Consider the following 27841-nt stretch of genomic DNA (forward strand, 5'->3'; position numbering starts at 1 on the left):
TATGTGATATTTCTCTACCAGCCTGACTGGTGACTGAATTGTCCATAACAATAATTTAGATTTCATAATACAACTAAACTTAGCACAACAAGTAAGGAAATTTGTGTTTGGTTGATTATTTCTCTGTGATAACAATGCTTTTTGGCAATAAATCTTACACCGTTGGAAACCCTGTATAGTGTACAAAAAAGGGTATAAAGGGTAAAAGGGTATATGTATATATACCCTTTCAAATGGTGCCCCATTTGTAAGGAACATGGACTTGTGGGATGAGCAGCAGAGCTGAGTATGTAGCTTGCGCCAATGAAAAAATGTCCAAATCTTCTCTGCCAATGCCAAACAGCTTATTCTGCCATTGACTCGTTTGGTCTTTGGTGGTTTGGATGATTGAAGTTTGAAGAAACAAGACATATTGGCAATTTAACAATTTATTCATTTCACAAACAGGAGCCTCAGTAGCGTGTGGAAGAACCATACACAGCCACAACAGCCTGGCACCTCCTCCTCATGCTTGTCTGGACTCATCACTGAACATAACGTTCCTCCACATGTTCAGGTTCCAGTGCACGTGTTGCCGACACCAGAGCAAATGGGCCTGACGGTGAAGGGCAGTCATGGCAGGACTCCTGGCAGCCCTATGAGACCGGATATTGGCTCTGTGTAGTCTGTTCCGGATTGTCTGGGCAGAGAGCCGTCAGCAATATCGTCCTGCAAACCTTGACTGCAAATCTGTAGAAGACAGCCTACGGCACCTAAGTGCTGACAGGGTGATGAAATGGTCTTCTTGGGGTGTCGACTTCTTGGGACACCCACTTTGCGGCCTGTCTTTGACATCCCCCGTTATATGGAACTTGGCCTTCAGTTTGGAGAGGGTACTAGGGCTCACTCCAAATAATGCCGTAACTTGGTTTTGCAGAACACCAGCTTGAAGTTGCCCTATCGCAAGGGCCCTATCCAGATCAGTCAAACGTGGCATGCTGATTCTTGGACCAGACACTTACGGTCTGTAGCTGTACTTACAGTAGTAAGGCCCATGCTCACAGGTGCTGCCAATCAGGTGCCAATCAGGCACCAGATTGGCAGCACCTGGGGGTACCAGAAGCTCAAAACAAGTGTCAATAGCAACAGCAAAATAACCTGTTTGGCAATGGCAGAAAAGATTGGCAAATTTTTCATGGGCGCAACCCACATACTCAGCGCTGCTGCTCATCCCACAAATGCATTCCTTACAAATGGGGCACCATTTGAATGGGAACTAACTAGGCTTTCCAACGGTATATCATTTATTGCCAAAAAGCATTGTAACCACAGAGAAATAATCTACCAAACACAAATTTCCTTACTTTTTGTGCTAAGTTTATATAACACCCTCTACCTTCTGTGTCCCCCACAAATGACAGAATCCAATAGAGATCCTGTCTCATCAGTGCATCCCCACTTTCTATTGACGGGTATGTGTGTGTGTGTGTGTGTGTGTGTGTGTGTGTGTGTGTGTGTATGTGTGTGTGTGTGTGTGTGTGTGTGTGTGTGTGTGTGTGTGTGTGTGTGTGTGTGTGTGTGTGTGCGTGCGTATTTAATGATCCAGGTTAAACAGGAGACCAGGCAGTGCGCGGAACTCCATCTGTGGGAGCAGCCAGAGACAGTAGAGCACCAACCACAGCAGCAGGAGCAGGTACAGCTCTCTGTCCGGCAGGGAGCCCTCCCTGCACATACATATGCACAAGAACACAAATAAAGACACACACAATACATGTTTTTGCAAGAATTTTCTTTCATCCTAAACAAGCAATGCATTTACAATTGCTGACTTCCACATCCCTTCTGATTGTTTCCCCAGAGCTACCTATTCCCCCAAGGAGGTTAATAATGGAACCAACCTAAATCAATACAGCAGTCAAACTGTGGCCTCAGGCTGAAGTAGAGTTAAAAGGAGCCTGTCTTGCACACACACACACACACGCACGCACACACACGCACACTCACTCGTCAAAAACATAAAGAAACACTTACACAAGGTCAGCGTTGTTGGAATTTATTTTGATGATCGGCACTATCATCTGCTTGTCCTGTGAGGGAAGAAATAACATAAAGCGATTATAACATAGGAAAGCTACTTGACAATTAACTCCTGAATGTCGGACGTGCACTGAACTCCTCGTCCCGATGGATCTAAAGCAGGTTCAGACGTTGTGTGAAACCCACCAAGGAGTTGAGGACGCCGGTGGCCTTTCTGTGGCGGAGAACGGTGGGTATGAGGTCATCACCGGGCCGTCTAGAATGTTCTTCATTACTGCTATGAGAAAGAAACAACAGGAAGAGTAGAACCTCTAATGAGTCTCAGGTGGGTAACACCAGTAGCCCTCAGCTTTTAACATTATTAACAACTCAGATTTGTGCATGCTGCTATGCAACCGTTTTTTCCTCAGAACAAATGTTGTGACCCAGAGTTCCCGTTATGGAAGTTTAAGGATACTGTAGCAGCACTTGAGTGTCATTGCTAAACTATCAAGTATTATCGCACTTTTCTGGGGTAAAATAGCCGCAGAAATCATTTTGCTATATTTATCGTATCGCTTGGTCTGCCAGTTACAACATGTGAATGTAAGCCTACTGCTCGAACACAAAGCCACATTTGGTCAAAACATTGTCCATGTAACTTCCGAGGAACCCTTTTGGGAGATTTCGCTCCCCTCTCACTCCCTGTTTGTGTTTCTCTCCTGGTCTATAAATAGCAGGCCTACCTCATGGGCTCAGTGTTTCCCTTGGCGATGCTGTGCGCTCTCCCTTCACCATCATCCCCGCTGAGGAGTCCGTCCTCCCTGGGAGGACGGACCTGCTCTCGTGGCCCCGTTCCTCCAATCACCACCACAGGTGAATTGGGGGAGGAGCCTGAGACCTGCCTGCATTCCAAGTCTTTGTCCACCCCCTGAGTGAGTGAGTGAGTGGGGGAACAAGAGAGAATGAGGGAGGAGGAGAATTTAGAAAAAATAGCACTCTATATAGAATTATTCATATATGTCCATGTAAAATTAAATTCTGTATATTCACACACACACTAACCTCAGCAATTTGTATATAAAATGTATGTCACTAGTAGTTGAATCCTATCTGATAATTTTTACTTGAGAAGTAGAGGAATGAAGATTCGTAAGTCATATAACGTGTGTAGTGAAAATTGGTAAAAAATAAATAATTATATATATATACCTGGGGGCATTAAAAGCAAACACACTCAACATCTGTAAAGACCCAACCAACCCAGGCCATCAAAGCCATCAAAGCCATCAAAGCCATCAAAGCCAAACTAACAGACTGAAGTACAGCTTCTTCCCTCGAGCTGTAGCCTCCATCCAGCCATCAATGTTTACCTTCCTCACCCAAGTGCCTTTCATTTATTTCATATAGATTGTCGCTACCTGACCTGATTTATCTGGTTGTCATCTACTGCTGCTTGCCTCTGAAAGTTCACCAAACATTATTATCTTGTCTACCTACAATGAAAAATAAAGTGTATTGTGTCTCTTAGGTGTTACAATACCTCGTCCATCTTTTCTATTGCCATTTGCCCTCCATTGCCTTCGTCGATGTCTTCGTCGAGTGCCTCGTCTTTCTCCCCCCATGTGTGGTCGATATCTGTCAGTAGAGGGTCTGAAACCGGCGCCGGCTGGAGAGCGAACACCCCGAAGACCGAGGGCAGGAACTCTGTCTCCCTCTCGGCGGGGTCGGCCAACATGGCGTCCTCTTTGTCTGGGTAGAACAGATCCATGGGCTCCAGATCCTTCCCAAACAGCTCTTCTGAACGGGAACCGTTGTCCATGTTGTCGTAAAACGAGTCCACCTTGGTGTGTTTCACGGAGGTCTCATTCGTGGCCGGCCCCTGGGCGTTGGCACCAGGGTCCCTGGAATCGGCCCCGTCTTGACGGTCTCCGTCTTGTGCCGTCTCTACCAAGTATACGGATGCAGGGTTTGAGGTTTCTTGGCAACTCTCGTGTGGATCTGTTGAATCGCCGCCGTTGAGAAAAAGGTTCATTTCCCTGGCTTCAGCAGCTAAACCCAACTCTGCCTTAACCGTCGAGGTTAGGTCAAAGTACAAGTCACAAGGAGACACAGGCTCCTCTTTGACATCAACTAGTTCTACCTTCGCTATGATTCCACACTCGGATGAGCACAATAAATCTTGTTGGATGACATCGTCCAGTAGCCATGCCATTTGTTCTGGATGTGAACATTCATGGGTTTCAAGAACTTCAGTGTTTCCTTTCAGGGTTGTGTGGCCATTGATCCCTCCTTCATTTGTCCCGTGTTGTGTTTGTGAATTCTGGACTTCGTCATTGTCTATTTCCTCCATTGTTTCCATTTTCTGTCTGTCCTCAAGAGGTGAAGATTTACTCTGACATGCCGCTTTCGTTTCAGGCTCGTCCAAGCTGCTTTCTCTGCTTACATGTGTTGTCTCAGTAGGATTCTGTTCTTCTATAACTCCTGCTTCTCCACTGAGTTCTATAGCTTTCTTTGTACATTCAATGTCTTCCTGAACACCGGCCTCAACACTGTCCTGCTCTTTGATTTCTAAGAAAGGGTCGGAGGTTAACGAGTTTGTGTTGAGCTCTGGCTGTGACAGGTCCACCCCTACGGGTTCTGATGAGGTACCTTTCTCTGAGATCACCTTCTCTGTTCCATTGCAGAGTTTCAGAGAAGGAGGCTCCTCCAGCAAGCCTGGGCCCAATCCAAGAGGACTGCTGTTCATTCCTTCATGCTCCCGCTCTGCTTTGTTCTCATCTGTTTTCTCTTCAGGCACATGCATGGCCGCCCAATGGCTCTCGTTAATGTCAAAGTCGGCCTGGCCGGTCTCCTGCCCCTCCTCTTGTTCTGCAGCCAGCTGTGCTTGTCTCTCCTTGGAGCTCTCCATGGAACACAAGGAGCCCACACCTTCATCCACAAACAGCTCGGGGGTCAGCGGCTCATCCGGTGTGCTGTCTGCTGGGAAAGGCACGGGGCCCTCGGCCGCAGGAGGGGCCTCTTGGTCGGGGGTGGCCCCGACGTCCCAGGCGGTGCCGCTGTCGCACAGCGAGCCGTCACTGGGGCTCCCGGCCCCCCAGGCGCCCTCCTCATGCCACGAGTTGGGCGAGTCGATGGCGGAGTCGCCGATGGCGGAGGAGGAGCCGACGGGCGAGTGGAGGTAGGACGGCGCCGGGGAGCGGGAGGTGGAGACGGTGAACACCTCCGTCACCTCCGGGTCCCGAGGGTCCGCGGCACCGCCGGCCGCCGGGCCCGGGTCCAGCAGGGAGTCCTCGCTGGCCCATGAACGCGCTCCGGCGCGGGCCGGCTTGTGGGCGAGCGACACCACCACGCCCCGGTCTTCCGACACGGAGGACAGGAAGATCCGCGGCGCCGGGTGTGGCGGGCGGTCCTGGTCGACGGTGTGGGCGCGCCTCTTCAGGCGGCTGCGGTCCAGGCTGTTCTTTATCTGGTGGTCGGCGTCGAGGTCGCGCGTGTTGAGGCGGCCCATGGAAACGCTCCGCTCGATCACCAGGCTGGGCTGCTCCGGCTGCCAGAGGGAAAAGACCGGAGAAAAGAGAGTGGGTGAAGAAGAGGATAGTGGAGAAAATAGGAAGAGGAGAAACAAATCCAGGAGAGCATTCAAAGGATTTCAGTGTGGAGGTATGACACACTTTAAATAGATGAGGAACTAGGGATGCATTCTGTGTTCCTCACCTCCTCCATGCCGGGAAAGTGTTCCAGAAACTGGGACACATAGGTCATGATGCACTGCTCTTCTGGATGACTGATGATGACATCTGGAGGTATAAAAGAAAATTATATGAATTGCAAGTGGGTCTTTGGTTATATTGTGGGTTTGCATGCATATGATTCTCATATGCATGTCCTTACGTTTCATTCTATATAAATATAATCTAAATCATGATTCGAATTTGTATACATTTCCACCGTCACAATGACACTAGAATCACTAGAGTTTTCAAAATACAACTTTTGGAAGCCAGTTAGAAAATAACTTATCAGGGTAATGGTCCATGGAGATATAAATGAATATTTATACATTAAATGACACATATTCTCAATGAAGAGTAGCCAAATGGTTCCAAACCTTTCAATTCTTAGCTACCAAGCTAAGCTGCTAGCATGCAGCCCTACCTTCTGGCTCCAGGAGGCGTGGGATACCCAGGGTGTAGTGGGCCGTCCTGAAGGCCTCCTCCAGGTTCTCGCGGGGGGTCCTCAGCAGGGCCCGCCTCATGTCCACCAGACTGGGGTCGATGGACTTGATGACGGCCAGGAACGCCAGGCCACTGGTCCAGCTCTTCCCAAAGTCGTGCACCGCTACACCATACCTACAGGGTGGAGGGGAAACATCCAGCCAGAAATTGGGGGCAAATCTAAGTCAAACATTTCACCCACATCAACACAGAGAGGCACCCGCAATCTGGGCTTGATTCTTCTGCCCGGGTTGTTTTTGACACGTCCCATGAATATTTATGTTGTTGTTAGAGAGCAGAAGAGCTGCAGTTAGGAGAGAATTAATTAGAATACAGCGAGTTCGATAATACAAGTAGCCAAATAAAAATACGTGACACAGACACCATCTGATGAAAGAAGTGTTTGTTTCTTTGTCACACAAACTATGGCCAGAGACAGTCCCTGGCACCAGAACATAACACGTGTGTGATCCCGCCTGTGGCTTCTCATTTTAGTGTTGTGTTCTCAGTCTTGTTTTTATTCAAACCCTTGCTCCAAAGAACCATTTGTCCACTTAGCCACCAGTGCTGAGCGTGTCAGGAAATGGCTTTTGGTTGTTAATTGTTTTCATGTCAAATTATCCTTGAGCAGGACAATGACCCCTGACAGCTCACCAACTCTAAATCACTCTGAATAGGCTTGTGAGCTCACCTTATTAAATGACCACGTGAGGTGGGCCCCTTTAAGGTGTATGCCTGATTTGATTTGATTCATGCACATCCAATACCCAACAAAGCCCTTTCTCTTAGAGTAGAAATGAATGGTCCTTGGCATGTGTAAAATACTTCTAACTCTAGTGCTGATGGGTGGTCTTATATTGGCAATGCTATTTTAAATGTAGCACCTCAAATCTTCATATAATTTCAATGGTCTTTTTCTGCTTTACCATTTGCACTCCTGACCCACATTCATCAAGCTTACAAACAGCCACTACGCTACTACCTTTACCTAAATTACCACATCAAAAACAAACATCTGCAAGCAACAGTAAGAACGACGATAAGACAGCAGACAACAACAATAACACAATAAAAAAACAACTGGTGTCCGAAGTAGAGACACAGCGAAATAATTAAAGAATCAAAAAGCAGAGTCAACAAATAAAAATAAATGTCCCCCAAAATCCCTTAATGTAAGGGCTATTTCCTGTTGAGCCCGTCGATAGCCAAATAAACAAAGTAGAACTTAAGTCGCTAAGTCCTCCTAGCTCGCACCCTGAAACAGAGGTCAGAAGACAGACACTTTGCAATTCAAATGTCTCTCTGACCGAAGCCATGTTCCAGGAAGTGTTTTTCACTCACTTTATCACTTGCAAATATTGGTAGTCATAGATACCCTACTATCCTACTACCCTGCTACTAAACTAATTTAACAATTGATCAATATGCTAACCAGGCATGCTGCATAAGCAGGTTATCCTCAATGTTTAAAATAGATCAAAATCCCTATGACTCGAATAAATGACGAGGTCACCATCCCTGGTAGTGTGAACTTGAAGCCAAGTCAACAGAATGGTTGCAGAATTTGTACTACGCCGTTATTTTGATAATGAGGGTGAAAGCAAAATCTCGTTAACAAAGTGGTCTCGGGAAATGCGCATTGCAACAGATGTCACTAACAATCCGTCTAAGACATTCCCTTCACAAGCTCACACAATGTTTTTCTTTGCAGATCGGTCTGGTCTGGATCCTGTTGAAAGCCTTTATCCAAATATAAAGAAATGCTGCGGCCAATTAGAGCTTGAATGCTCGAACACCGTGAGGCCACGGCCCTATTCGGAAACCAATTGCTGCCCAGCCCAGGCCGGACTGACATACACTGCGGAACACAGACGTGATGAGCCGGACCAGGCTACCCTAGATACACATACGCCAACCCAAAACACCCGGTCCCAACCACAGAAGAAAAACAGAAGAACAGGAGAACAGAAGTAGCAGGTTGAAGAACCAAGCGGCCGCCTCGGACCAGTACTGACTTGCGCGTGCGTTTCTGCACCCACTGCAGCAGCTTCTTGATGGCCCGGCCGTGGCCCGCATGCCCGGGGCCGGGCGCCCCCCGGCGCTCCTCGGAGGGGGTGCTGGAATGGGAGGTGTCCGAGTCAGAGCTGGTGGGGATGGACGACAGGCTGGAGGTGGAGGGGAACTGGCTTCGGATGTTCCCCGTCAGCTCCTTGATCTGGGCGGGTGTACGGGGGGAGAGTGGGGGGGAGGCAGGGGAGGATGGGAGGGTGGATAGGGAGTAGGGCCGAAGATTAACCTCACATCGGTCATATCTGTTTTGTATAGGGGTGGACGTGTTGAGGCGAGAGGACGGTTGCTCTGCTGTTTCGTACGGTGCATTTCTAATGCAGCGAGGCACGGGTCTGTGGCTTTCACATTTCCATATTCACAGGGTTTTGCCTGCGTACGGATGCGAAAACCTATGGATGTCTCATGGTGAAACACATTTGCTATGACCTATTACTCAATACAGGATTATTCAGTGCAGGCTTTTCATTTCAGAATGGGCCTTACGTAAGCAGAGAGCAGCGCTCAACAGCAATTAATCAGCAACTAAACGACTCTTCAAAACAGGAGCAAAACAACATCAGAATGTGTGCAGTGCAGGGGGCAGGGGCTGCTGTGGGTGAGAAAGCGTCAACCGTACGTGCACACTCACCGTGCTCACACACTGGGACCATCAGTGTGGGCTTACATAAACTCAGAGCTAACGGCTCCATCGGCTCCCCCCCGCCCCACCCCTTCCCCTTCCCCCGGAGCTTTGCAAATGAAAGCACTCTGGACATAAATCTGCATCATACGTCTCCATTATGTGCCTATAATAAATTATTTGATTTTCATTTCATTTTCCGAAGGCAAGGGGAGCGAATGAGACTGAAAATTTAATAGGGGGGAGTCAGAATTGGTGCTCGGGAACTAATGAAGGACCATGACAAAGAGAACACAAGGTTGAAGAACTTCAAGGAGAGAGATGGGTATTGCATTACCATACTATGGGATTTGGAGTTTGAATTGTCTCAATTGGCATTAAGGTTAATCCAACCAATCAGCCATCCGACTACGAAAGAGGCTGATATTGAATCAAAAGGCAAAACTTATTTTTAAACCCCATTTTTATGATCTCATGGTTAATGTATTTATATTCATAATAGTATTTCGATATTATAATGTCTATTGTAAACAATATATCTATTGATATTTATTGTACAAAAAAAATATACGTTATTTTTTTCCGGAAATTCCTATGTGTACCACCAAATAGTGCATCGAGTACTATCAGTGGTGCGCAAACCACAGTTTGAGAACCGATGTTCCATTGTATTGCCAAACACTTGGCTGAGTTTGAATGGCCATCAACAACTGGATTATCAACACAAATAGCAGACAACAAACAAACAGCCAATAGGCCTGGTATACTTACGAAAGCCTTAAACTGTGTATCTATGCACACTCACTTTGTTAAAGTAGGCAGGATGTTGGACTCTGTCACAGAGCCAATCAATAACAAGGATTAAAGCAAAGCAAAGGGACGGAGGGCATCCAATCAGACACGCGTGTTTACCTGGAAGAAGAGGATGATGTTCCAGATTAGGCCCAGGATGATTGAGGCGTTCCCGTCAGCGATGTCGGACGCGTCAATGCTAACCAGCTTGACCTGTGTGTGAAGACACCCAGACACAGACACAGACACACACAGACACACACACACACACACACACCCACATACACACACACACACACACACATACAAAACACTTTGAATAACCAAGCTATTGGAAGATGGTAGGTGGGTTTTAGTTGTATTATTATACTCTGTTTTAAATACTTTAGATACTACTAATAAAAATTGTACTTTTATTAAATTGTATTTATTTTTGAATACCTTATTTAATACCCTTAAATAAGAATATACCATTATGCCCTTATATGAATATACCCTTATTTAATATTTATTTAATACCCTTAATTGTATATGTAAAATGAAATTCTAAAAATGCTATCTTTCTTCATCTTGTCGTGCAACTTACGTTTCTCTCTTCAAGGAAAGTGAGGACCTTAGCAATGTTGTTGAGTCTGAAAATACGGTGGGAGGACTTCTTGAAGCCGTGTAGCTAGAATGGATTCAGTAGGAAAATTATACATTATGCTGGTGCCACTGAGTAGTATGACCTCCTGAATCATACAGAATATGCATACAGTAAACATTTCTCATGCATGATTTAAAGTCGCAATGTATAACATTTGAACTAGCTCGTAGCTTAAACATCAGTAGTCAATGCTGTCTGATAGCGAATTCAATAATGTTATCAATAAATAACATCCTATGACAGATATTTTCGACAAATGAAAAATGCTGTCCAATGCTGTCCTCTCTCTTTGTTGACAACAATCTTACTATGGACACTCACAAAGAAAACCTTCCACACACCCACCCAGTACTACTACTTCTACTACTACTACTACAACTATACTACTACTAGTACACCTACTACTACTACACCTACTACTACTACACATACTACTACTACTAGTGATACTACATCTACACCTTCTACTACTACTACTACTACTAAACAGTATTGATAACAATATTAATAATAGCAACACATAGCAACAATTTTGTCAATCAAAATATCTTCTACTGAAACTATATAATTAAACTACATGGCATTAGTTATTGTAATAGTAAAGTGTTTCTGCTGCTCTCACCAACTGGCAGCCAGAGAGCTCCTCCAGCAGGGCCATGAGAATACGGCCATCTTGGATGTCCCGGAACAGGTCCTGGACCTCGGTGGGAGGGTCACACTGAGAACAGGCGAGGGGGAGAGGGGAAGTTAGGCAGACTGAATCCACCAGTAGGCAACTTCTGCTGCACAATCAAAGGTGGCATGGCACATGGCTACATAGGAATATATTATGAATTAATTATTGTGAATTAATATATAGTGACAGTGGTATCAGATTTTCTTCATTATGTTTTTGTTATGTTAAGATATATTCATTCCCTTGTCCTGAATGCTACATTAACGTTTAATTCTACAAGTTATTGAACCTAGTTTGGGGTTCCCTGTATTGATAGAACAACAAACGCTGCAAAAAATGCACATCAACATTTATTGATTCATGGATTATTGATTGTTTAACCAACGTGTCATAAATGGTGTCAAATAGATTGTGCTTAAACCGTAGCGTCATCCGATTATTAAAGTCGACAATAAGTCTGTTTGGGTTATAACGTGACGAATGTCCTAATTTTCCCTGTGAGAATCGGTGCCCCATAAGCACCTCATCCAGAGAACCCACAGGAGTGGACCCGAGGCGTACTTGCCTCCATGAGAGAAAAGAAAAAGTGCTGACGCAAAAAATAAAGACTGGGCTCGGGAAGAAATCTGCACCCCTCGCAAAATCGGAACGCTGTCTTTATCACAACAAGCCATTGCTCGATAGGTTCTTAAGCAATCAAGTTGAATTGACACATTCATTTGCTTGTCTGCACATAGTGAACTGGTGTAGGGGGGAGGGGGGACGCCAGAAAGGACTGGAACTTTCCAAACACAGCCCAAGACAAATGTATGATTGTCTACAATTGGTGGGACAGAGAATTGAAGCCGTGCCCGACAGTGAACAGAGGAACAGAAGAAGAGAGAGGCTGATTGTGTGTGTGAGAAAACAAAAGGAGCTTAACCACACAGAGTCAACACCCGGCCACCATTCTCTCCTCCCCTCCGTGGTTTCGGTGACTCGCAGACGATAAGACAGCTGCAGAGCAGATATGAAAAGAGGTGGCAAACAAAAAGCGCTGTCCAGTGTACACAACGACGTACAGACTGCTGTAGGGTCAGCAAACAGAGCGCAGTGCAACCCCATCGGTGGTAGATGTGACTGTCAGCGCGTTTGCGTTACACGTGTGTTGTGTGTGTAGGCTTACTTTTATGTGCACATTAAACGCCCAGTGCCATTGAATGATGATGACATTCACAAAAAAGGCATCGATTAAAATGAAATGCAGAGCAATTCGAAAGTGTGTGTGTGTGTGTTTGATAGGAGTATACTTATTTAATTTGGCGCAGTGATTGGGGATTAATAATAAATGTATAGAAAGGTAAGGGATTTTACAAATTGAACCCACACGCACACACATACAATCACACAGACACACACACACACACACATTCACTCTTTCTCACTCTCACAAACACACGCGCACACACACACAGATATAACTGACTGCACCGGGTTGCTAATTCTAGCTAGCAGACAGCATCCCCACGTGAATTCTCTTAGATTAGCCCTTGCTGGTGTAATAAAACTTTAATGACACACGCTAGCGAGTCCCCCCCCCCCCCCCCCCCCCCCCCCCCCCTTCCCCCACATCTATAATTGAAGGGCGTTTGAGGCGGGGTAGGCTGAACAAGTCGTCGTGCGGGGTCCTGGGGGTGTCGATGATGTGGCCCCTCGGGGCCCGGGGAGGCCATGTCGTGTGCGGCGGGGGGGCCCTGGTCTAAAACCCACATGGTGTGACCCCTTACACCGGAGCGGGGTTGGATAACGCAACGCTTCGCGGCGTCGCTCGTGGTCGAACAAGTGATAGCGAAGTGCAGTGTACACAGCGACGGGCCAGTAGAAGACACACACACACACACACACACACACACCGAGTGACAGTAACAGTACGACCACACAATTACTGGGGCGGGGCCGTGGAGGTCAGCACAGGGCTCTGTTGTGTGCGTGGCAGACAGTCAGTGTTTATGTGTGGTGGTGGTTGGCGTGCAGCGGCTGCCTCTGCCACAGGCTTCCCCTGGGCCGGTGAACAACCAACCTTTTCCAAGTGGAGGTTCATCCATCGGGTGAAGGTCCGCTTCTGCACCACCTCTCTCTCCACTGGGAGAGCGAGAGAGAGAGAGAGAGAGAGAGAGAGAGAGAGAGAGAGAGAGAGAGAGAGAGAGAGAGAGAGAGAGACAGAGACAGAGACAGAGACAGAGACAGAGACAGAGACAGAGAGAGACAGATGTAAATTCCAGGGTTATACTGAATACAGGTTAGATGTCCAGATGGAGACGGATCACTTTATGAGTCGCCACCACCAGTGAGAATAGAGCAGCAGGAGTAGCTGCAGCTTCTATCCGTCCCCCCCCCCGCCCCTCTCCGTCCATCCACCCACCCTCTCCGTCCATCCGCCCCCGACACCTTGCAGCCGAGCATGGACGGATCCACCCACCATAACCCTTCTGCTGACTTGGAACAGGCGTCTGCGTCACCATAGCAACATCAACATGGTATCCAGTGTGCACGCAGAGACACACCAATACAAACCCAAACCAGACGGAATGACCATGTCTGCCAAGTACCAACATAGAGCTATATACAAATAATAGTGTAACTTTATACCACCAACGTAGAACAATAATATCACATAAACACTCATAATTCGGGTTTTATTGTGATAACATACACCTATTGGTATTACTATGGATATATTTTCACTCATTATCATTATATTCAATTCTTTGGTTAGCTCATGGAAATGAGAGATATAGATATATAGCTATCTATATATAGTCCTATATATAGATATATATCTATATATCTATATATAGGGTTAGGCAGAGGAGAGCCATAGAAGCTGGTCGAGGCCCTTGGGGGTTAGTGAGAGAGCTACCACTGCCTACGTTGGTAACCACGGCAGTGACACAACGCTGTGAAGGTAACTCTGGAGGGTACACATTCCTCTGTAGTGAATGTATACAGTGCAACACATTTACATTTACATTAACATTTAGGGCATTTAGCAGACGCTCTAATCCAAAGCGACTTACAATAAGTACATTTGTCAGAAGAAGGTGAAACAATATATCGCTGTCGCTACAGTAAAGATGTTCATAGAAACAAGTGACAATAAGCACTAACAATCGCTAGGTCAGACCAATCCCCGAAAAACAGATACAGCAGAGATAGCTAGGATAAGAACAAAGACACAACAATGTGTTGGTCTGGAGACAAAACAAAGACAACTTGTCTAGCGGGGTATACACGTGGCAACAAGTATTTTTGTGAAAAATAACAGACATTTATTCATTCATTTATTCGGCATTGAACAGAGCTTTTATTTTGAAATGTATATCATGGATAAATAATGAGTTTCAGCAGGGGAATTTCATGGCAGCTCAGTGTCCCTAAATCTGCTGCCGGTGCACCAAGGAATTCGGCGATATGCCCGGTAGAGACCCAGTTGGTATTCTGGCCTGCAATCCAATTCTTCATGTCATTCAGGCTCTTCTCCAACCCACTTCTCTCCACCATTCATATCCAGTACAATGCGGCCATGTTGACACATCCATCCAAATAATGACTATATGTTTTCTGAGCCTCATCCCCCCTTGTTGACGTAGTGTTCGCAGCAGTCAGCCAACATTTGATCTGTATTCACACGGTGCGGACTGCAGAGCCGGAGCCCATTAGTCTCAGACGGGAGACGTGTGGAGAAGAATGAGGGAGAAGATGAGAAGGAGAGGTGAGCAGAGGAACAGGAGTGAGAGGAGGAAGAGTGGTCGGGACAAGCGAGTGACTGAGGGGAAGGAAGACGATTAGAGCTGGTGGAGGGGAGAAGGTTTAGTTTATTTTTATGTTTTTAAATCTGGTACGTTTTGGAAGGAAATGTTGGCATCCATCCTCATTTTATTTGTATTGTGTTAAAATTATAAATAACAAACTCTGTCGTTACAAAGTCCAGAAAAACAAAATCTCCCGCGGTCATTTGTTCAAACAGCAACACGTTAATGCTTGTTGAATTCAAACGAATTCAAACGACCTGAAATAAACTGAAATAACCAGACTTTTGGCCACCTAAGCTCGATAAATCACCACCACTCACAGAGTGGAACATAACGGATACACGCCGAGCTGTGTTCCATCGAGACCGGACACTGTGACCTCATTACTCATAAATATGTCAAAACATTCCGCCATTAAGGTCTCATACTCGGTGCTCTCTATAGGAGGGGAGTGGAACACCTCGGCCAGACCGGGGCCAGGTCCGCTTAAAACAAACCACCAGGTTGTCCTGACTTGGACAGCACACATGGAAAAACAGGTGCCAAGGGATCTGAACCCAAATGGATGGACAAGCCTTCTTTATCTTCTACAAGTGCAGTGCCCTTGCGATTTTTGTAAATGCTGAAATTGTTTTATTTTATAAATACCATTATTAATATGATAATATTGTACATATTGTGGCAAGCAGCACGGGAAAGACGGGAGGCCAGGTTTAGCAGAATACAACTCTCGTGCCGCATACATCTCTCGACTACGAGAGCACACTCAACATGAAAACACACTTAACCAACCAGCCTAACATCTCGGTGGCGGTGTCGGAAACGCCAACTACACAAATACACCGCAACCTAGGCATACCACAACCCTTTCACCCCACACCATGTCACTGCCACTGGGGACCCAGGTGGGCGCTAGAAGGTCTGACAGACTAATAATAGTCTGACCCTTCCCAGGATTTGCGGCACTCGGGACTGGCGCCCGCGGTCGCCACAATATGTACAGCAATAATAAGGATTTCATCCAAGTTTCATTTTACTTTGAAAGGAATGTTGTACATTTTTATTTCCTGATTCAAGGCATGATGTTTTGATGAGGATGTTTGTTTGGGTTGTGTACGTTTTCAAAGCTGGAGGAAGCTTTAAGCTCACTAACAAGAAAGGAGAGACACCCTTGCATGTGGTGCAGTCAACGTTGTGTTTATGTGACATGTGTGTTGTCGGACATTAGACTGCCAATAGTGTGCCAATAAAAGTATACATATTTCAAGAAATACATGAATCCTATGGTCTTTATCGTTACGGGTATTAATAACGCTATATTGGGTGTGCTCTGTTACTTATTGAGTGTGCATAGGAGATGTATTTTATGACAGTATAGATACTAAAGCTACCTGAGGCCTCTCACTCACCCTAGCAAAAGGCACTGGTCAACAGTGTTATTCTATAGTAGATCTCATCTAGGCTCCTCCCGTGTAAATAAGGTAAAGATAAGAACCCTGTTAGAGTTTAACAGCAATTCGGTGAGACTGCTAGACAAGTCTGTCTCAACACTACTTGTCAAACTGTGACTTATGAAGAACTACAAACTCTGGTTTTCTGGCCGTACTGGTGCAAAAAGAGACACCCTACTTTTAATGAGATATGTGGTTATTGTTTATTGCCTGATGGGGTGCAAATGAAACGATGGGGGACTAACAATGGTATTGCTCATTTGTGTGTGAGTTTAGTTTTTATGAGATATGATGTAATAAAATCTATTTTTATGAGAGATTTTTTAAGTACAGCCTCTGAAACTTCAACATCTGTAGTGCCCGGAAACAATACACTGTCTCTGTAAGAGTGGGCAATATATACAGAGCACAAACACAAATACATCACACATGTTGTTCCTCCATATTTAGCATAAATACGGTAAATGCCAAGAAGTATCTTTTATCCTGAAGAGGGGGCCCATTTCCCCACTGGCCTGGATGTCATTGTCCCATGACAAATGGTTCAGAGCAGCCATGGCACAGAGCCTAGGGTGGGGGGAGAGCAGAGACCTGGACTGCTCCAGGCACTTAGAAACCAGAGGGACAGCAGAGAAAGGAGGAGAGGAAGTGGAGAATGTGGAGAGACAGACATGGGAGGAATCGAAAAGAGTAGCAGGATAGAGGTAAACATTAGCAGGAATTAAATGAGAGACAGATGGACGTCTGCAAGATAAAATCGTACCTCAGTGATCCGTTTCCAATGGCAACTTGCATGCAGTGTTTAAATCTAATTTCCACGACATGGCATTGTGCAACTCAACCGTGTCTTTTTTGAACATAATGATTTTTGTACGCACTGAATCGGTATGTGTTAGATCTCTACGTGTCAAGCTGGGATGTAGTATGTTAATTAATTCATTAATTAATCATTTAAATTTCTTGCTAAGTGGTAAAAACGATGTATTAATTAATTTAAAAGGAATCTCAAACATCCACCCAGGCGTGCATGTTCCGGTACTGCTACTAGCATCTCATCAATATTCTCCTCTTATATCTGTGAATATGATTTAAGTTGTGCATATTTCCGCAACAATTGAACTGAATTCTTGACATAGTGATTGTGCTGAGGCCTTTTCGGAAACGTAGAACGTGCCCTGACACGTGTCAGATTAGACGGATTAGGGTGTGTCCTGTCTTGCGTTCAATGCTTGAAAATCCCATATGCAGATCATACAATGCATTTAGTGCATTGAAACGACCGTCAGAACCGTCACGATCAAAATAGCTTGTTTCCATGAGCACCCAGACCACAGACCTCTGGTTTTGTTTATGCACAATGAACACACTTTTTGTATTTACTTCCCCTCAGCATATACTGTTGCAAGGGCCCCGAGGCGACCTCTCTGCTGCGTCACCTGGAATGTCCCCTCATGCACCTGAGCTTGGAACATGATTCGTGGCCGGATTCGGGGACGGGGGGATTATTGCATACAATGATGCATTGTCACTGTGTGTGTGATGATTTCCCAGGTCCACCACCTGGTAACACAACATTAATCACCCAATCATTTTTTTTTTTTTAAAGGGGGCGTTTGCTCTGTTGGACAAAGCTCATACAATGTCCTTTGGTCCAAGGACAAATGTGCAGGGGGTTTGGAAATGTTTTAAAGGAATGGATTATGATAATGGGTATTTTTTTTGTCTACAAGACCAAATCACCATCATAGAGGGCTGCACAAATCATAATGGTACCATGATATAAGATTTGGCTAAAAGTCTCCAAACTGAAAGGACCTGAGCGCATGGCTCTTTGAGGGGATCATCCGATTACCCCACTCCTTTGCTCTCCCAAAACGCCAAACGTCAAACTTTGATCAAATAGTTCTAGATGTCTTATTCAGCCATCTGATAATAAAGCTGAAAGCAAACTCATACATTTCTCAGTGTGGCATGGAGGATTCTCTTGACATGACCCTCTTATACGTTAACCAGACATCGAATGTTAAGGAGGACAAGTTCATTATGTTTTTGCTATAGGTGTTTATTAACATTTAGTCATGGCGCCAGTCTGATTTGCCGGTGAAGTGGACACACTCATGTCATCTTGAGTGTGTGATTAGTTAGTGTGTGATTAGTCATTGTGTGCAATAAGATAGTGGGGAATAAAAGAAAAACTACCTCCATCATACTCCTGTAATAGCATTGCATGAATCATCCAGATAAGAGCACCTTAATTTGTGTTAGAATAATAAGATATGGCCTATGGGAGGTTTAAGCAATGTATACACATCAGTTATTCACATAACAAAGTTCATTATGTTTTTTCTCCAAACCAAACAAGAGTCCGATACCAGAACTAAACTTTTGGAATAATATCTATCCAGCATACTAAAAGATAATACTAAAACACTGAATGTAAGACGTCAGGAGGGGTTTTCAACAACACGCCCACTGCAACTCACTAGTATAATATCATCACAATTAATAGACTTTTCCCAGTAACTCCAGTTTGTTGTGTGCATAGGATCTGTTTGGAGATCCAGTCTGGTGTGTGTATGTGGTATGTTTGGAGCTCTGGTATGTGATCTGTTTGGAGATCCAGTATGTTATTGGCTTGGAGATCCACTATGTGATCTGTCTGGCGGTCCAGTATGGGATCTGTTTTGAGATCCAATGTGTGACCTGTTTGGAGATCCAGTATGTGGCCTGTTTGGAGATCCAGTATGTGATCTGTTTGGAGGTCCAGCCACCCTAATAGTTAGCAAAATTGGGAATTTTATTCCAAAGCTTTTATATTAATTTATAAACATGGATCACATTTTTTTAATTCAATGAAATAGAAGATAGAAAAAGGAAATCCCTAAGACCTATTCTATTCACAACAGTTTCAGTCCTAGGACTGACAGCGTGAACCATTGAAGCTTCCAGATCACGTCTGGTAAAAGGCTTAACATAAGAAACAAAAACATAAGAGCCCCAAAGTCAAGCGACTTAATGTCTCATCACAAGGCTTTCCAAGAGGAGGGAAGGCCCCCATCACTCTAAACCCGCCCCATGGTACTCTCACCACTGACTCATGGGCTGTCAGGCGACGTTTTGAAAAGTGCACATTTCTAGCTCTCATAAAAGCCTTGGCTTTCACAGGCTCATCTAAGATCACCTCCAGGTATCCAAGAAACACCACCTACACACACAGACTTCTGTACCTAAGAGGATACAAGTGCACGACATGCTGGAAGTTTGCACCACAGAAATGTACTTTTTTTTCTCCCGTTTCCATGGCTTAGAAATTAAAGGATCTCTTTATTGTCGAGTATCACAAAGGAGAAAGAGATTTAGTTAAAAAATAAGGATTTATATATATATATATTCATTAATATTAACATCATCCACATTACAATATCATCGGGTGGTGCATTGGTCTTAACTATTACAAAGGTCTGAATACTTTGGTTGTTCTAGTGACTTTTTGCATTTTAATGAGTTCCCTCTCTCCTTCTTGCCCATTCTGCTTTCTTGATATCCATATAAGGATACAGTGTAATACAAATTCATTTTTACAGCAACCAGTTTCCCTGGAAACTGCATTTTGTAATTGTGTGTGTGTGCAGCATCTACAAAGCCTGCTCACATAACGAGACCATCTTAAGGCAATGTTGGCCCCATGCTGAACGTGGTCAGGGAAGTTAGTGTATAGTGTTAACCTCGGCATCTGCCAATAAACAAGTTGACCTGAGTCAAACGCTGCTCTCAAAACAAAGGACCCTGAGCTGACCTCGGACAATAATAGACAGTGTGGAGCATCGCTGGGGCAATGCGGTCAATCACTTGTCTGAAACCAAGGTCTCAGCAGGCTTATCTGCCCCTGGGTGATGCAATTATACTCTACAACAGTTTTTAGGTTTATCTTTTTGGTGAAATAAAATATTTTTATTTTAGTTTTTTTATTTTGCACCGAAGAGCCTCAAATTGTCTGGTTCAGTACGACTTAAGGCTGCTTCAGGCTACATGATTCTCAGATATCTCTCCACGATTTAACATGTCACACTATGAGATTTCAGACCCAGGAAATCGGTCTTTGACTCGTTGGAAGCAGGGGCGGATCTACGGGTGGGCCTGGTTGATACAGTGGGCCCACCCAATCAGATTCATGGGAAAAAAAATAAATATATATATATATATATATATATATATATATATATATATATTTTTAAATATTTAATTTACTTTTCTCATACAATATAGTTTTTTTTCTTGAATACATTTATAATTTAAAATATTTACAGTAGCTACCAAAAAATAATAATATTCAGAAACCCCTCTCGAACTCATTAGTTCTGTCCAGTGACGTCTTTACGCAACATCATGGTCGATGCAGACAGCGGATGGCGGTTTCGTGCACCATCAGATAGCAGCCTCAATTAGCAATGGCTAAACAGCTCTCTTTGAGTCACTTATGATGACGTAATCAACTTTTTCAACTTGAAACCTAGGAGACTCCGCCTTGTGTAGAAGCTCCGGTTAGACAGGGTTTTTGTATGCTGGCCCGCCGTGGCATTATTGTTGTTTCTGAAAGTTTTTTCTGAATATTAATTAATTCGATTAGTTTGATGCATTTATATTCATGTAGGCCTATGGGTTGTAGTCAGTATATAACGTGAGCTATGCAGTGTTGGATTTGTGTTTTTATTATGTGATATTCTGACATGAGTAAAAGGCATATTAAAATGTACTACCGATCTGCACGTTCTCTCCACTTCATGATTATATATATATATATATATATATATATATATTTGTTTAATCTTTGAAAAAACCAAGGCCCATCCACATATTCCTAGGCCCACCCATAAATTACGTTCTGAATCCGCCACTGGTTGGAAGACTGGCCACACTACAAGATTCGAGGGTGCGATACTCAACAATCTTTACTTTGTATCGTTCACGTCATGCGCAACGCGTGACTGTTCCTCAGTGTAGTGCATTGATGTCTTCCCGTGAGCTCCAGATGTTCGCGGGGTTCTCTCGCACAACTGTTGCGGAGTTCCCTCCATGCCAACGCTGGATACGTCAATGCGATTCCACCAAAATTCTGGCATGCCAAACTTTTCGTCGTGGGGTTTTCAAACGTCGCAGATGAAAATAATCGTAGATCGCAAGCATGTCACATTACAAGACCTCATCTCGTCGCCAACTTTTCGAATTCGTGTACGATCCTGCAAATTTGTCAGTGACAAACAATTCGGGGCAATATTGGACTGAAATCGTGTAGTCTAAACCAGCCATTACACTGACTAAGGAGCAATGCTCAGCCAGGTCTAGTCTGACTAGATGGGTGGAGGAACGTTATCTCAGTTTGGTTTCCAACAGGGGTCATCACAGTCCCGTAGGACCATCCCAGGACCTACAGACCATGTTTTATTAGCAATGCGTCACCTCGCTTCACTGGGCCGTCGCCTCTGGAAGCCCTGTCACCTCACCTCACAATTAACAAGAAAGCAACAGCCTAATTTTAGTTTAATGAACCCCCCTCATAGGCTAATATTTAGATGATTGGACTTAACACTGGGTTACAATATCATCCCACAAAATAGTATTGCCACTGTTGGATTCTGCTTTTAGATTAGACATGGTAGAACTGAAGGGTCTTTAGAGCAACATTGTCATTTCACACCAAGATTAAGTATTTCTCTTTGAGGTCCTCCTAATGCTCCTGAGAATGACTATGACTAAATGTTTCAGGCGCAGTGGGTTGCAGAGAGCGGTGAGGTTGCAGAATACAACCAAATGAATACCCCCTCCCCCCTCTCCTCTCCTCACCCGTTCCTTTCCATCAACTAGGAGAAGCTACTAGTTTCAAACTAAAGCCTCCTTTGACTGACAGTAAACCCTTTCTTTCTGACTGGGGAGACTTCAACCATACCAAAAGAAATACCACAAATCATAAGTTGAAAATAAGTAAGAGAGGAGGAAAAGCACCAGGGGGTGCATCACTTCCTCGATGGCAGTTATAAAAATTAACAAAGTGCAATCAAGCCCCCATTAGACTATAGTTAATGAGGGAAAGTAGACAGGAAGGCACCTCGCTCACATCTCAAAGACGATATCCACAAAGGACCGGAGTCTAGCCCAAGCAAGGGAGGATTTGATTGAGCAAAGGAGGGCATCATGTATCAGGTAAGTGCCAAGATATCTGACGCAGCTATCTAAATGCACTCTTGACAGCAGATAAAACAATGGTTCAGTATGCCATCACAGTGATCAGGCGCAATAACAAGAAAATACATCTGCATTAACTCCACCTCTGAGAGGGTTATGTGGGTGTTGAAGTGTTTCATAATGGTGGGGGAGGGAAAGTGAGTGGGTGTGTGTGTGAGTGTCAAGAGATCCATTAGATGACAGGTCTGAAAACCACTGCGCCCTGGTTTAGGACTGCTCAATCATAGATAAAGTTCCACATTGCAACTATTTGTAATAAAAATTATGATAGAGATGTGACCGGACCTGTAGGGCCATTTTAATGTCGGCTTTCCATGTGTAACAAAAGGATGTTATGTAATTGCACTTCAACAGTGCCTTTGAGGTATTGGAGTTGCAGTGCAATGTATAGGTACGATTTGAGAGTTGTAAAGACCGAGGACAGAATCGAGCAATATTAGGTCAATAAACAACCCAAGAAAACCCCCCTTCTTCGCTCCCTCCCTCCTTAAGTCTCCAGCATTGAGTGTTGAACTGTACAATCACGCACCTGTGGTTGGGCTATTATAAAGCTGTGAGTGTGTGACAGGCAAGATGGATATGGGAATAAGAGCATCAAGGCATCAAGAGTTGTCCTGATTAGTCAGAAATGAGGTCTAAGAGACTAAATGTAATAGAGGAGACGCAGTCAACTAGAGACCGATATTCTCACAGAGCCTTTCATCCACTAATGGCAGACAGATGACTTTATTGCATTACTTACAAAAAAAAAACATTACTCAAATAATAGGCTAGCCCGTTCGTTTCAACTGCAGCACCTTTAATACCCTATACAACAAATCGTCTCCCAATACTTCATTTATTCTTTACTGCTTTAGAGGGTACACTTTACAACCAAACACCAGCCTGGCTCAGCAAAAGGTAATGGAAAGCGACTGTTCAATAGAGGGATTTTACGACGCCGCTTCATATACCGAGCTGCAGACACACCTGCATCTAATAAAGCAAAGGAAAAAAGGAAGTGAGCAAGACCCTTGCCCACCAGTTGCAGACCTCTGAGGAGTGAGCTCACTCAGCTCACCCAGGCCTTACGTCACCAAGAGGTGCACTGTTTACGTGACAATATAACCACTGACCTTTTAAAACCACCACCAGGGTATTTTTAGAGGGAAGGCGGACTTGGGAATGGTTTCATAATTTTGTTTAAAGAAAAAGCCTTTTTGTTCTTCTTTAAGCACTTACAGAGCAATTATGGCAAACTGTTAAACCACAGGGTGGCTACTGGGGTGATTTATATTACGCAAAAGCAATAGACCTGAACACTGACTGCGTACTAGTGTAAGTGACGAATAATCGAAGTTCATTTATTTGTGTAAATCAACGTTTAATTTACCTCCTTTCGGATCAGTTGGGCTCCGAAAGGGCTTCACAGGGCCAAAAAGTGATTTGCTTAAGCCTTATTACTCCTTACCTAAATGCTCAAATGACTAGATGGAAAAACTGCTGTAAACCCCAATGGAATCAACCTTGAGAATGGACCTACTGTAGGAGAACTGAGTTGGATTGTGCCACTTGATAATCGGGCATTACCTAGTCCAGGCCTTTTAAGGTTACGTACCATTTCTGCTGTAATTCAAGTTTCCATGAAGTGTTTCAATGAAGTAATTTCATTAGTTGTGAGGTGAAAGTCCAACATGATCTCATAAAGAACCTTCTACATTAAATGTCAACTTAACGGAAGGTTATCATTGAAATATAGTCAAGTCCAACGCATTTTGTCCCTTCAGGGTCGTACCCCTTAAATTACAGTGGATCAAGCCTCCATGTTCAGACTGCGACAAGACTCAGCTGGGATGCAATGTCCTGAATCATTAAGCTTGTTTTTAATACTTGCCTATGTCTAAACTCAGTTTAGTAGAATGTTTCTTGAATGCATAAGTAGACTCTCTAGAGTCTCATCATGAAGGTTACAGTCATGCCCTTTATCGCTAAATGGACAAGTGTATCTTAAAACCTCTGATCTGTAAGGTAAAGCTACAGCGATGAAGGAGTTAATCGCTAGTACATAAGACATTTACCACTTTTCACCTGCATATTCGCACAGAAAATATCTCCTACATAAACGTGTCCGGGTCGTTTGTGAGAAGCCAACGGCATTGACTACGGACTGAATGGTCTATTTCTGATGATTACTGAGCACACATTAGAGGTAGGCTAACTATCTTCTAATTAAGAGGAAGTTAGAGCCCGAGAGGGACCCTCTAATTAGGGATCGACTCAGAAAGCAATCTGAATTTTATATCACAGAACTTCAAAGCAGCAACTTGTAAAAAAATATGTTACGTAAAAATGTGAGTGGTTCATGTGAAGAACAAGCTATGGAAGAGGCAGAAGGGAGGACAGTTCTATCCAGGCAGATGAATACTGCATGAAAAATCTGCAGATGTAATCTGAAAGAGCATGAAGAAGACAACCGTGGTATAAAACCACTCACCCAGCCTTTCTCAGAGAAGACTTCCACGGACTACAAAAGTCGGTCTATGTCGTGGTCTTTAGGGAGACTTGATGGTCAACTCCTCATCGTTCTACTCAATCAATAACACAGGACTAGTGTTATCCCTGATAGAGTCTATAGGGCTACCGTTTTGGCTAGTTTACATTAAGACTGAATGTGGTGGCCTCATCCCCCCTTAACAGTGTCTCTGGGATGGGTGGTCTTCTGGGACCAAACCAAGTTCAATTACCGCTCTGATTTGACTATAATGAATAATAACACACGTTTCATTTGAATAGGAACACACTTAATCGAATGCCGTCAATAATGTTTACACCTACACAGCTCCATTCTGGACTATATTTCTTAGTTATAACTTCACGAATATCACCTTTTTGTTGGAGAAAACTACAATGCATTGAGTTTGACTACAAATAATAAGGTTGATTTGGATGGTGTGCACGTGTGTGTCCATTAGTGTGTGTGTGTGTGTGTGTGTGTGTGTGTGTGTGTGTGTGTTTGTGCGTGTGCGTGTGTGTGTACACAGTGTGTGGAACATGCAATGTGGGAATGCACTTCTTTTGAGACTTGCAAACTATAACGAAGCTCACTCTCTCGCTTTCTCCCCATCTTTCTCATATGTGAGAGCGTTATGTAAGCTCCTCAGGCCACTGCTTAAATGCGCTGCTCATCTCGCATCTCCCCTCCACACCTATCCAAAAGAAAATAGCTGTGACCATGGTTAGCTTAGATCTGGAGCCCCGTTTGGGATGCAACCTCCATGAAACATTCTTAAAACAATCATCTAACCGCCCACCCATGCAGACGCTAAACCCCCTCCTCATGCATTATGTATTTTAACGACAATTTCTTGTGGTGAGAATACAGACACATAACCTTGACTGCAGAACAACCCAAAGAATAGTGGTTTGGAATATATTGATGCTTAAACACTTGTTGCCTTGTTTGTTGATATTGTCTATACCCAGCTACTGTTACTATATATTGTTACTGTTAGTTTATTATGACGGAGGAGAAACCCAAGCAATTCTCAAGTTGACAATTGCTTGTCAAAGTGATTGTCTGAGTTGTTCCTCTGTGTAACCTAGTTTTGGTCAACCGGGACAGTCGCCAAGTGCGAGGCAGGCGAATCCACAGGTGAAGTTGAACACAAGCAACAGTGCACAGGGAACAATCGCTTTTCTTCATGGTATGTATGGTACCTGGTATTTACGGTAAGGGCAAGAAGATAAATGAGATGAGCGAAAGTGCGGATTGAGGCGATGACTGTCACTCATCCTTCCGTAAAAGTTGCAACTATACATAGTTTCATTGTGCATTAAAAAAATACTTCATACCAAACCAAAACAATAGTAACGCAACCGATGCATGCATCTCATCGACTGCAGTATAACACGGTGGTTATAAGACCGCAGGAACAGTGTTGTGCATGGATATCGGATTCCCTGAGGAGGACCTTACCTTGTAGATTCTGCACTCGGATGTCGCTGATTTGGCCGATGAATTCCTCGCGTTCGAACCAGTCTTCCCACTCGTGTCCCGCCATCTGTTCCCACGGGACAAGTTGCAAGTGGCAAGAAGACCGAAGCGATGCAAAAATAGTATCCCGGTAGGAGGCAGGCGAGGTGGTGGAGTAGTGAGCTCCAGAGCCGCTCTGAGAGCCGCTCCGACTCTATTGTGCGGGGAGCCGAATAGAAGCCATGTGTGCGTGAGCCATGTGTGCGTGTGTGCGTGTGTGTGTGCGCGGTAGAAGAGTTGGGGGGTAGAGGGGGGAGGTTCAAGAAGACCCAGGCCGAATACCCTCCCGCCGAGATGACTCTGCTCCGTGCATTGTTATCGTTGAGTTTCTTCCCGTGACGTAGATAGAGCTCTATTTTGCCGATGCTAGGAGGTGTGTTTGTGGGGGGGAGGGAGAGAGAGAGAGAGAGAGAGAGAGAGAGAGAGAGAGAGAGAGAGAGAGAGAGAGAGAGAGAGAGCGTGGGACGGGAGAACTGCAGCACCTGGTTGGTACTTTAGCAGCGGGATGAATCAGGCTTCAACACACGCCCACCACCAGCTCACCAGCAGCAGTACAGTAGTAGACGCATACTAATGGGGATTTATGGCCGTTGTCAGTGCATGCTACCAACCCAGTCGGTGCTGCCATTGTGTCGCAGACTAGTCGGTGCAAGCTGTTGCGATTGTTCAGAGCTGGCAGAGCTATTACAACGAGGTGATTAAAATCAGAAGGATTGTATTGAAAACGGTATACTTGAAGTGTTGTGGCTGGGGATGGTTGGGGAAATACCTGAGGGGGCTTCCTGTAGGCTCAGTGTCACTTTATTCAGAAGTTCATGTGTTTATGGGAAAACAATTGACACTTAAAACACAAAAACCCAGTTATACACGTTTGTTTACCCTTTTCTTACTGCACTTCAGCATTTAAGAGGCAACAACAATGTGTTTTATATGTAACATTGTAGGCCTGTTCGTGCCCATTTTCAGAGGATTCCTAGTATTTTTCAGACCCACAAATGAAGGGTCAACATGGGACACAAACAAATATGAAGACAAATATGTACAGCAACGAATGTAAACACATACAAATAAACGTATGCTAAGACAGAGAGAGTTTTCCATTCAGTATTATCTACCAAACTTCACCTGTATCTAAACAGGAAATAGGTTGGGTTACTCATACTGTGGTGCCACTGCAATGTTGTCTGTCTGTATTGAGTATATATATAAATGTGTATATATATGCTCGTATGTGTATGTATATATATATATATATATATATATATATATATATATATATATATATATATATAGATAGATAGATAGATAGATAGATATAAAAGTTTGAATTGC

The 27841-nt window shown here is 44.3% G+C and overlaps 1 protein-coding gene across 2 annotated transcripts; it reads right to left on the reverse strand.

Annotated features, from left to right (window-relative positions):
* Positions 1-1025: 1025 nt before the first annotated feature.
* On the reverse strand, positions 1026-26711 carry clmna (calmin a). Of its 2 annotated transcripts, none has more exons than XM_079752939.1 (13): positions 26453-26711; positions 13075-13136; positions 10962-11057; positions 10280-10363; positions 9814-9906; positions 8228-8427; positions 6154-6347; positions 5713-5795; positions 3539-5545; positions 2742-2926; positions 2203-2290; positions 2011-2066; positions 1026-1703 (listed from the first exon to the last, which is right to left on the reverse strand). In XM_079752939.1, the coding sequence occupies exons 1-13, from the start codon at positions 26535-26537 to the stop codon at positions 1574-1576; spliced, it is 3363 nt and encodes a 1120-aa protein (XP_079609065.1). In that variant the 5' UTR covers positions 26538-26711; the 3' UTR covers positions 1026-1573. The 2 variants fall into 2 exon arrangements, with proteins under 2 accessions (XP_079609065.1, XP_079609064.1); XM_079752938.1 differs by having other exon boundaries at positions 2203-2293.
* Positions 26712-27841: the final 1130 nt, after the last annotated feature.

Source organism: Pollachius pollachius (assembly GCF_949987615.1).
Source record: "Pollachius pollachius genome assembly, chromosome: 15".
NCBI lineage: Eukaryota > Metazoa > Chordata > Actinopteri > Gadiformes > Gadidae > Pollachius > Pollachius pollachius.

What these genes read in the sequence shown, in the direction of transcription:
- clmna (XM_079752938.1), bottom strand. Translation starts at nt 26,537, where the DNA reads ATGGCGGGACACGAGTGGGAAGACTGGTTCGAACGCGAGGAATTCATC. An exon ending in CTTTCCTTGAAGAGAGAAAC is followed by an intron (nt 9,907 to 10,279) that starts GTAAGTTGCACG and finishes CTTCACACACAG; the next exon opens with GTCAAGCTGGTTAGCATTGA. An exon ending in TCCAACAACGCTGACCTTGT is followed by an intron (nt 1,704 to 2,010) that starts GTAAGTGTTTCT and finishes ATGTATGTGCAG; the next exon opens with GGAGGGCTCCCTGCCGGACA.